We start from the raw sequence: 10,495 nt of genomic DNA on the forward strand, positions 1-10,495 counted from the left end.
GGGCCAATGATCCTGGGGCTGAAGAAGTTCCCATGATTGCAGGGCTCAGTCTCAGAGCCAGGAACTGCCACTGTTCAATCAGGCTGTGGAAGTAGAATCTGCCCCTTCTATTTATTTTCTGGAATTTCCATTTGTTTGAATTCAACTTCCGCATTTAAGTACCTCACTTTATTAAGCTTCTGCTCTAGCTGATAAACTCAATAGTAGAGTAATCATGAATTCTGTCCCCAAATATCTGTACAAATGCCTAGAATGGGAAAAAGTAGATTTTTATAATTTCTCTCAGTTCTCGTTGTTTTTATAATTGTGTCTCTTTGCTAGGACTGTATAACTAGCCATTCTGAAAACATGTGTCTTTATATAACACCTTTATTATCAAATGAGATTGTCTGGTGGGGAGTTGTTCTGACCTATTCTGCACTACTTATCATTCTCTACCTTGTATTTCTAAAGGTCATCCACGATGTTGTGTGGAGTTGTAGTTCACGTCTTTCTTCAACTAATAGATGATATTTATTTAATTTATATATGTAGGTTAATCTTACAGTTTATGGGGAAAAAATTTTACCAAATGTAAATTGCCTTAATTGCATCCCGCTATTTCTATACCCATATGTGACACTTTGCCTTCTTCCCAGTTACAAGACATTTCTCCCACCCCTGTCAGATGTGACTCAGCTCTGGGTGCTTTTGACCCAGTATGAGTCATACACCATTAGAATTTTAAATTCTCACTAATTTATTAGCGTATAATTACATGGAGTAAGTTGCACATATATTAAATGTACATTTTGCTGAAATAAAGGCGCCATACTTGAATTAAGCATACCTATTGTATGGGTCCATTTGTAAGAACTTGAGAAGAGGCACAGGAAGTTTTATCTGCATTTTTATGTTATTGTTAAAAATGTAATTCACCTGGACATCCATCTCCTTAATTCTGAAGGTAATGTGGAACTTGAAATGAAAGTTGTGAGGAATAAATAAAATGCTGAATACACTTTGTTGAGTGCAAAGGAAAGATTTGATAGGGAGGAGTGTGTGTATGTACGTGAGTGTGTGCGCTCATGCACATCTTTCTTTCAAATAAACATGCTCACACACATGTGTGCACACATACACACACTGGTTTATAATCCCAACTATTATGTCGAAAGAAAACTTCAGAGAAATTTGCAGAATATTGTAATGAAAAGGAATGTTTGCATGAATGTGAAATAGAAAGAATGTAGAAATTTTGACACAAAGATTTAAAGTAGAATGAGTGATTAATGTAAAAAAAAAACTTTAGGATGGGGTACCTAGGTGGCCCAGTCAGTGGAGCATCTGACTCTAGGTTTTGGCTCAGGTCAAGATCTCATGGTTGCAGGATCGAGCCCCACATCAGTCTCCATGCTCACTGTGCAGTGTGCTTAAGTTTCTCTTTCTCTCTCTGCCACTCCCCTCCCCCACTCTCTCTCTTTCTCTCTCAAATAAATAAATAAATCTTTTTTTTAAAGCCTTTAGGGTGACTTAATTTTAATAATGAATTACTTTTCCTATCTTAATGCCTCAAAGGCCTCAAAATCAGAACCATATTTGCATTTATGCAGTGGAAAATCCTCTGTACCATCTGATGGGGCCAAATATCTCCAAATTCATGCTAATTTCTCTGTTTAATGTGGGATTTCAACACAAAATTCCCAAGGGAAGCTAACTGAATTATTTAAGAGGCTCAAACTCAGTTCCTGCAAACATATCTTATTGGATAAATATCTATATTAGATTCCTTTCACTGTTGCCACAAATTACCTCACTAGTGTCTAAAAACAAATAATTCTCTGAAAATTTTAGAGATCAGAAGCATGAAAGGGTTGTCATTGGACTAAAATAATGATGTTAGTGGGCCAGAATCCTTCTGGATGCTCTGGAGGAGAACAGTCCCTTTCTTGCTCCAGTGTCCAGTGGCCCCTGTATTCCTTGGCTCATGGCCTTTCTTCTGTCTGTGAAACCAGCACAACAGTAGTTTCAAGTGTCTCTCTGACTCAATTCTTCTTCCTCCCTCTTCCACATTTAGAGGACCATTGTGATTGTGCTAGTCCAATGTGGATAATCCAGGCTTATCTTAGTATGATAATGACTAGTAGTTTTATTCCATCTGCTATCTTAACTACCCTGCTAAGTAAGCTAACATTTTCAAAAGTTCTTCAGGATGACATCTTTTGGAGGCCCTTCTTTTGCCTACTACAAAATCTTTTTCATATATATTAATTGATATACTTCAAGAGCCCACCTTTTTCCTTCTTTCTTTCTTTTTTTCTTTCTTTCTTTCTTTCTTTTCTTTCTTTCTTCTTTCTTTCTTTTTTCTTTCTTCCTTCCTTCCTTTCTTTTTCTTTCTTTCTTCTTTCTTTCTTTCTTTTTTCTCTCTTTCTTTCTTTCTCTCTCTTTCTCTTTCTTTCTTTATCAGTATAATTCTTTATTACTCTCTCTATGTAAATTTCTATTTTTAATTTTTTTATTATGTTCAATTAGTCAGACTATAGCACATCATAAGTTTTGATGTAGTGTTCAATGATTCATTAGTTGCATATAACACCCAGTGCTCATCCCAACACATGTCCTTCTTAATACCCATCAAGAGTCCTTCTATTTAAAAAATTGAGCACAGAATTTTTCACCACCCAAAGAGTGAGTGAAAAACTATTCATTCAAAAATATGTGCAAGGAAGATTCTTGGTGGAGAAGACCTAAAATTACCTACATGTGACTCTAACACAGGTCCACAGCTTTGCTCTCAAACTGTGCTCCTCAGACCAGGCCCTACAGCATCACCACCACCTGGGAGCTGATTAGAAATGCAGAGTCTCTAGGGTGACCTGGGTGGCTCAGTCGGTTAAGCATCTGACTCTTGGATTTGGGTCAGGTCATGATCTCAGAATTGTGAGATCTAGCCCCATGTGGGGCTCCATTTTCAGCACAGAGTCGGCTTGACCTTCTCTCTCTTCCTCTCCCTTTGCCCCTCTCCCTGCTCATTCTCTCTATAAATAAATAAATAAATAAATAAATAAATAAATAAATAAATAAAAACTTTAAAAAAATGCATAGTCTTTGGGCCCACTGGAGACCTGAGGAGTCAGAATTTGCATTTTAATGACAAACTTTGGTGATTTGCATGCACACTGAAGGTAGAGAAGAGCTGGTCTAGAATCCTATTTCTCACCTTCTCACTGTGGACACTGGGGCTGAATAATTACTTTTGTTGGTTGCTGGCCTGTGGGTTACAGGTGTTTTGCAGCAGCCCTTCAGATATGGCCAAATATCCCCAGTTGAGAACCACCATACCAGAATTTCAGAACTAAAAGCATCCTGACATAATTCTAATAAAAAATCTCATCCATCCCTTACTTGGTTTATACATTAGAGCAGAACATAAATCCCTCTGAGCCCCATTTCTACAATAGAGAATGGAGTTCATTAAAGTACTACCTCACAGAATGAACATTTGTCAAAAATAAATTTGACACGCTCTATAATGTGCTAAGCTAGGTTGTGGTGCATGAAATGTAAATGTATCTCTTCCAATTAATAAGCACTTCATAATAAGGGACTAAATGCCAGTTCTTAACTTGTGATCTAACTATGATATGCTTAATTGTTTTGGCTAAACTATCATGAAGCTAAGGAGCGCAGTAAGCAAGATTTTAGAGTAAAGGAACAAATGTCTCCCCTTTCTTGAAGAAGGAAATAGTAATTTTCTAGAGATACCAGGGATTGTGTCCCCACCATAAATCAATGCTTTGAAGACCCAAGGAAACTAGTCAGATGAATTCCTTAGTATTAGACTTTTGAGAAAACTTTAAGTCAGGGTTGTGATCAAGTGCTGGGAAGTTTAGACCTCTGTAAATGGGAAAATTATTGGAGAAAAAGTAATAAAAACTGAATTCACTTGGCATACAATGTGGTCTCCTAGGAACAGAGAATCAAGCAGAAATAACTCCATTCTGTCCAGACCAGTATCCCCAGGAGAAATCATGCACTTAAAGGTTGGAACACCAAGAGAGAAATGTGCCTAGTGAGCAGATGTGGGGAGCTGTAAATCCCTCTTCTACAGAACCTCAGCATGGGCATTTTGGTTGGATGGAACATTGTTGTTGTTTTTGGAGTCCTAAGTCTGGCTGGGAGACCAATGCTTGATACCCTCCTGCTGTCTTGTCGGCAGACAGAGTTTGATCTCCATCATCAACTATCCAGGAAGGAACTGTGACTTGCAAAGGGAAAGCTTGCTTCTGAGTTCTCATGCAGGTGAATTCAAGAGCCCAGCAGTCACTGCAGGAGAGGTTCAGAGGGAACAGAAGCCAAGACTTCTACATAAGGTCACTGAGAATCCATCCAGCAGAGCCAGGATACCAGAGATCATAGTAGTTGTTTGCTGGTTTTACCAATAAATTAATGTATTTATGTAGGATGCTAAAAAGAAAAGTGAACATTGCAATCAGAAGTAATTAATAATTAAATAGTTAAATAATTAAATAGTATTAATGGAAGCCAGTTAGAAGGAATGGGGAAGCATAAGGTGCTTCCAGTAAAAGTAGAACAGAAGTTCAAGGATCTTATTCATTAATGGGAGTCCACAAATAGGGTATTAGCTGTGGAGAGATATACAGTGAAGTGAGGGCATGTCCTTTTATTTTAAGATAGGACATCTTAGACTATGCTTCCATATGGATGAGAAAGATCCCGATCAAGGGATGGTTGCAAACGCATAATAGTGATGCATGAAACATACACACATTTCCTTTTCTCATTTTGGGAATTCACATGAAAAAAATAGTATGTAATAGATGAAAATGGGTATGCTAATGAACTTTACTTTGCATTGTTTTAGAACCTGTGAGGCTGACTGTATTTGTGGGTTTGTTGGTCATTTGGTAAATCTCTGTTAAAAATTGTCTATGTGAGTCCTTTGCTTTAGATAAGTGCTATAAGTGTGTTTTTATTCCTTTTTAAAAATTTGATCTTTGGTGTATCTAGCTGGCTCAGTTGGTGGAGCATGCAACTCTTGATCTTGAGGTTGTTAGTTCGAGCCCCACATTGAGTGTAAAGATTACCTGAAAGAAAAATCTTTAAAAAATAAAATAAAATAAAATAAAATAAAATAAAATAAAATAAAATAAAATAAAAATGTGATCCTTTCTATGAAAGAAGTGGAGTTTTTATACAAACTGACTATTGGCCATTTCGTTCTTTTATGTATGTATAAAAGTATTTTAGGGGAATGTATGAAAGTTTATGAATTTTGTGTGGTCAAATCTATCAGTCATTCATACTGGGCTCTATCAGTTGCTTATTTTTTTATTGAGCTATAATTAACACATAAAATCCTATTAGTTTAGGATCATTCCAAAATGATCACCACACTGGTCACCATGCATTGTCACAAAGTTTTTCTTGTGATGAGGGCTTTTAAGCTCTATCCTCCTGGTGGCTTTCTGATCTGTGACTCAGTGTTCTGGTCTGTGACAGTCTGTACATTCCATCTCATGCATTTCTTTTTTTCTTTTTTCTTTTTCTCACTGAAAGATTCAAGCAGGCACTTCAATATTCTTCACGTGTTGGTCCTTGCTACACATGAAAAAGAAAGCTCTTCATCCTTAGTGGTGATAAATTACTCTTCACACATATTTCCTACTTGTTTTCACATCTCTGTTATTCCTTAGTGCTCTTTTTGGCCTTTTGTGATTAGGTCTGTTTCACCTTTGGCCATCATCTGGAAGACATTTTTCTTTAACCTTTGACTAAAGATCACCTTTCCATTCTATAAGCCTACTTGAATCCCTAGATCTTTATGTAACATGAAATTACAACTTAGTTTTACTGCTTCCTCCACATTGGAAATGCTCTTCTGATATATCCTTTTATTTCTGAGTCTTTGGCAATTTAATATTGAATCAGAATTAGTGACCCATGTTAGTGTCATTAAGTTATTGCTCTTGTAGGTCTTCATATAAGTCAGTATCAGATTTTCATTCCATTTTGTTTTCATTCAGAACAGTTGTTTAGAAACAATAGACTTAACCTAATGTCATTCTCACTGACATTCTTTATTCCATAAGTTATTAGTTTCTTTTACAACTTCTCTTCTATTTTATGCATGTATACATATTCAAGCACTTTCATACAAATGCTTCAATAGGATCCTATGCACATCATAAATGCTCTTAATGTCTTAGCATAGTCTTTTTTTTTCTACCTTTTGTCCACCTCTCCTTCATTCTCAACAATTTCTCATGGAGTTGCCTACAATCAACTCGTATCATCCTAGCTCCTTATTTCAATGTCCGTGTAACATTTCATGGTGTGGTTGTGCTATTCACACAGTCAGTGGTTGTTCATATTTATCTGAAATACTATTGTGTCACTGCTACAAAAATATTTGGGGGTTGTTAAGATAAAACCAGTCTTCTCAACAAGGGGCCATCTTGTCACCCAGGGAACACTGACACGATATCCAGACAGTTTTCACTGTCACACTGGGGAGAGGCAGGTGGTGGTCAAAGTGCTGCTAAACATGCTACAGTGCATAGGGAGACCCACCACAGAGAAGGGTCTGGCCTAGACCGTCAGTCAGAGCAGAGATTGAGAAACCCTAAGTTAAAGAATATCTATATTTTTAATATTTATAGCCGCCTTCGGATTGTTTCCCCATCATTCCACACTTCTCATTTCTGCCCCCCAAATTAGGAAATGATTCTTTCACAGCCAGTTAAGAAGTTCCGGTCCCAATCAACAAGGCAGCTCTTCGGGGGCTTTCCCAACTGATGGGTGCGAGAGAGAAATCTTTCTTGTTGTTTTCTCAAACTATCATTCACCTTGAACAAAGATTCATATATTGGATCTCCATTCATTTGTCCATTATTATTATACTCTGTCCATACATTTCATGCCTATTTCCCACAGTTAGCTGCATTTCAAAGGATTTTTACAAAATTGTTATTCAACTGATTTTTGGTTGGGAATTTTTGACCTTAAAAAATGTTAAGTTGGTGGAGTTAAATATGTCTTCCTTTTTGTTTCTGATTTTCTCACTTTAATCATGATGGTTTTGCCTGCCTATAGATTTTATCAGCACTTTTTTATATGTTCATTTGCAAAGCATTATTTACTTTTATGCTGATGTCTTTAATCCCTCTGATTTTCTTAAAGATGCATAAGATCAGGAACCACTTCATTTCCTTCCAGACAAATAGCCATTTGTGCCAGCTTTTATTCAAAAATCTAGTCTCTTCCAATTGAAGTACAACCTCCCCATATGTTAAATGTCCATGTCTTATGTGACTTAATTCCTGACTGTTTCAGCAAATAATTACAGAACATTCATTGTGTCAGGAAATTCGAGATACATTTAAGATATATTCTCTTATGTTAAAGTCTTCACTAAATTAACTACTAACTGATGTTGATATTATTCAATGAGTGTGTGGTATATTATGTTCAGTTCATTTTTTTTATTTTTTATTATGTTAAGTTAGCCAACATATAGTACATCATTAGTTTTTGATGTAGTGTTCAATGATTCATTATTTGGGTATAACACCCAGTTCTAATCACAAAACGTTTTTGATGTTCCTTTTAGTTTTGTTTAATACAGTTGTGTAAAATCACCCAAGTTAATGGGTTTCATCTTCTTTGCCATTCTTCTTATTCAGTAGGTCCTTGTTTTCTTCAATGTGTGTTTCTATAAAGGCACATATACTCCCATAGCTTAGGAAAACCAAAGGGAACAATGCACATGAAGTGCCTGCTCACTTGGTAATGCACATACAGGCAAAGGCAGAGGGCAATAAAATAAATGCGTGTGTGTGACATAATGACCTCATGGAGAAATCACGGGGAGAAGCTATTTTGAGTAAGGATGGATTATTATGGCAGGTGCAGGACATATAGAGCAGGATCTGGGGTGAAGACTGACACCAGGACTGGTTCCAGAGAGTGTCCACTGGACTTGTCAAAAACATCAAAACCCAAACAGAAATGACAAAGAAAAGATGTCACATAAGACAAGTGAGGAAGGGACTTGCTTCATACCCCACCTGGCCAAATAAACAGCGACTGGTCAAATAAATATGGACTGGCCACCAGGAAAGCAAGCCTTCTGCTCCTTGATATTAAAATAGCCCAACTGCTGTTCTACTTTATACATTTCCTATTGTTGGTTTATAACTTTTGCTCATCTATAACATGTTTCACACCATGAAAATATCACTACTTTTGTCTTTTTGTTCCTTTATTATTTTTGCTGGGCATCAAGGGGATCTAAGGAGAGCCAAAGATGCTTTTTGTTCTTCCTGCTTTGTTTCTCGAGAGCCATCTGCACTATTAGATCTGTTTTCCCACTCATGTCCATGTCATTCCTCTCTTTTCTCTCTGTCTCTACTGAACAGATGGCCCATGTTTATTTAAATTGATATCAGAAAATGAGCATACCAGTAGGTATCCCGAAGTTTATTGTCCATAGGAATTTCTGGGTAACACTTCTTTAGGGGAAAGATAATGAGATCAGGCAAGCTTGATGTGTATCTGCTGCTGGCCTAACTAGTGTGGCTCGGGGTGAAAAAGGCGTGGCATTCGGTAGCCCAGGAGACCATGGTATATGTGCGTGTGTGTGTGTGTGTGTGTGTGTGTGTGTGTGCGCTGTGAACTGAGGGCAGTCCTCAGAGCCGGGGTACTAGGACTCACATATTCCAAAGTGACTCATTGACAGAGGCCAGAACTCAATCAACAGAAGTTACTGATGTGGGTGTGCATTTCAACTCACAGGACATCTTTATAACAAAATTAAGGAAGTTTTGCAAAATTAATAAAGTGAGGGATTCCTGTGTCTTGAAGTTTCAGCCATAGTGAGGTGGCTGGTTCCTTCCTCAACATGCACTGCCACCACCTCTCATCTGTCTCCTTCTTCTCCTTCCCCTTGACACCCTGGTTTTCTTTTGAGCTTTGATTTTCTGAATCAAACAGCTTCCTCAGGGCCTTAACACTAGCCGTTGCCCCTGCTGGGTGCACACTTCCTGAGATAATCTCCCTTCCTATCTCCCTTGAGGTCCTGTTCACATGTCACCTTCTTTGCAGGTCTTGTGTGGACAACCAGGAAAAAAATAACACCCCATCAATTCTTCTTTATACCTGCTTTCTTGGTCTTCACAGCCCCTGTCACCATCTAACATGTGATTTGATTATTAGTATTTGCTTATATTCTTTCTCCATCATAGGATTGTAAGGACATTGTTTATCAGCACCCTATATTCATTGCCTATTCAGTGCCTAGAACACGGTCAATACTCAGTATGTATCCCTTAAAGGAATGAAAAATATTCTCAAGGAATCAAGAGTCTACATTATGCTTGAGGAACAGACTGAGGTGGATACAGAATTCCTGATATAAATTGGTGCTAGGGATGCCCTAATGGGGATGAGACCACACACACATTGAAATTAATTTCCTGACTCTAAAATATATGTGGTAGCACTTATGCTAGGTTATAAAAACACTTGTTTTGTGTGAAATTAGTCATTTATTTTTCTATATCCTGGTAGTTACCTCCAACCCATGGAGCCAGGGAACCTTACAGGAGTTTCAGAGTTTCTTCTTCTGGGATTTTCAGAGGGACCAGAACTCCAGCTCCTCATATTTGGGCTTTTCCTCTCCATGTACCTGATCACTGTGTTTGGAAACCTGCTCATCATCCTGGCCGTCAGCTCTGACTCACAACTCCACACCCCCATGTACTTCTTCCTGTCCAACCTGTCCTTTGTAGACATCTGTTTCACCTCTACCACCATCCCAAAGATGCTGATGAATATACAGACAGAGAAAAGTCATTACCTATGCAGGCTGCATCACCCAGATGTATTTTTTCTTACTCTTTGCAGGATTAGACAACTACATCCTGACCGTGATGGCCTATGACCGATTTTTGGCCATCTGTCACCCCCTGCACTACATGGTCATCATGAACCCCCAGCTCTGTGGACTACTGCTTCTGATGTCCTGGATCTTGAGCGTCCTGCATTCCTTGTTACAGTGCTTAATGGTGTTGTGGCTGTCCTTCTGCACAGCCTTGGAAATCCCCCACTTTTTCTGTGAAATTAAACAGTTGGTCCAACTTGCCTGTTCTGACACCTTTCTTAATCATATGGTGATGTATTTTGGAGCTGGCTGCTGGGTGGTGGTCCCCTTGCTGGGATCCTTTACTCTTATTCTAAAATAGTTTCCTCCATACTTGGGATCTCATCAGCTCAGGGCAAGTATAAAGCATTTTCCACCTGTGCATCTCACCTCTCTATTGTCTCCTTATTTTATTGTACAGGCTTAGGAGTGTACCTTAGCTCTGCTGCTCCCCAAAGCTCACACTCAGGTGCAACAGCCTCAGTGATGTACACGGTGGTCACACCCATGCTCAACCCCTTCATCTACAGCCTGAGAAATAAAGACATAAAGAGGGCTCTGAAAAAGATGTGA

The 10,495-nt window shown here is 38.2% G+C and overlaps 1 protein-coding gene across 1 annotated transcript; it reads left to right on the plus strand.

The window, feature by feature from the left end:
* Positions 1-9,583: 9,583 nt before the first annotated feature.
* LOC118535419 (olfactory receptor 7A5-like) lies at positions 9,584-10,495 on the plus strand. Its single transcript, XM_036091756.2, is given in 3 exon segments — positions 9,584-9,846; positions 9,848-10,188; positions 10,191-10,495. Coding segments are annotated over 3 exon segments (909 nt in total).

The sequence above is a fragment of the Halichoerus grypus genome, chromosome 1 (genome assembly GCF_964656455.1).
Source record: "Halichoerus grypus chromosome 1, mHalGry1.hap1.1, whole genome shotgun sequence".
NCBI classification, from domain to species: domain Eukaryota; kingdom Metazoa; phylum Chordata; class Mammalia; order Carnivora; family Phocidae; genus Halichoerus; species Halichoerus grypus.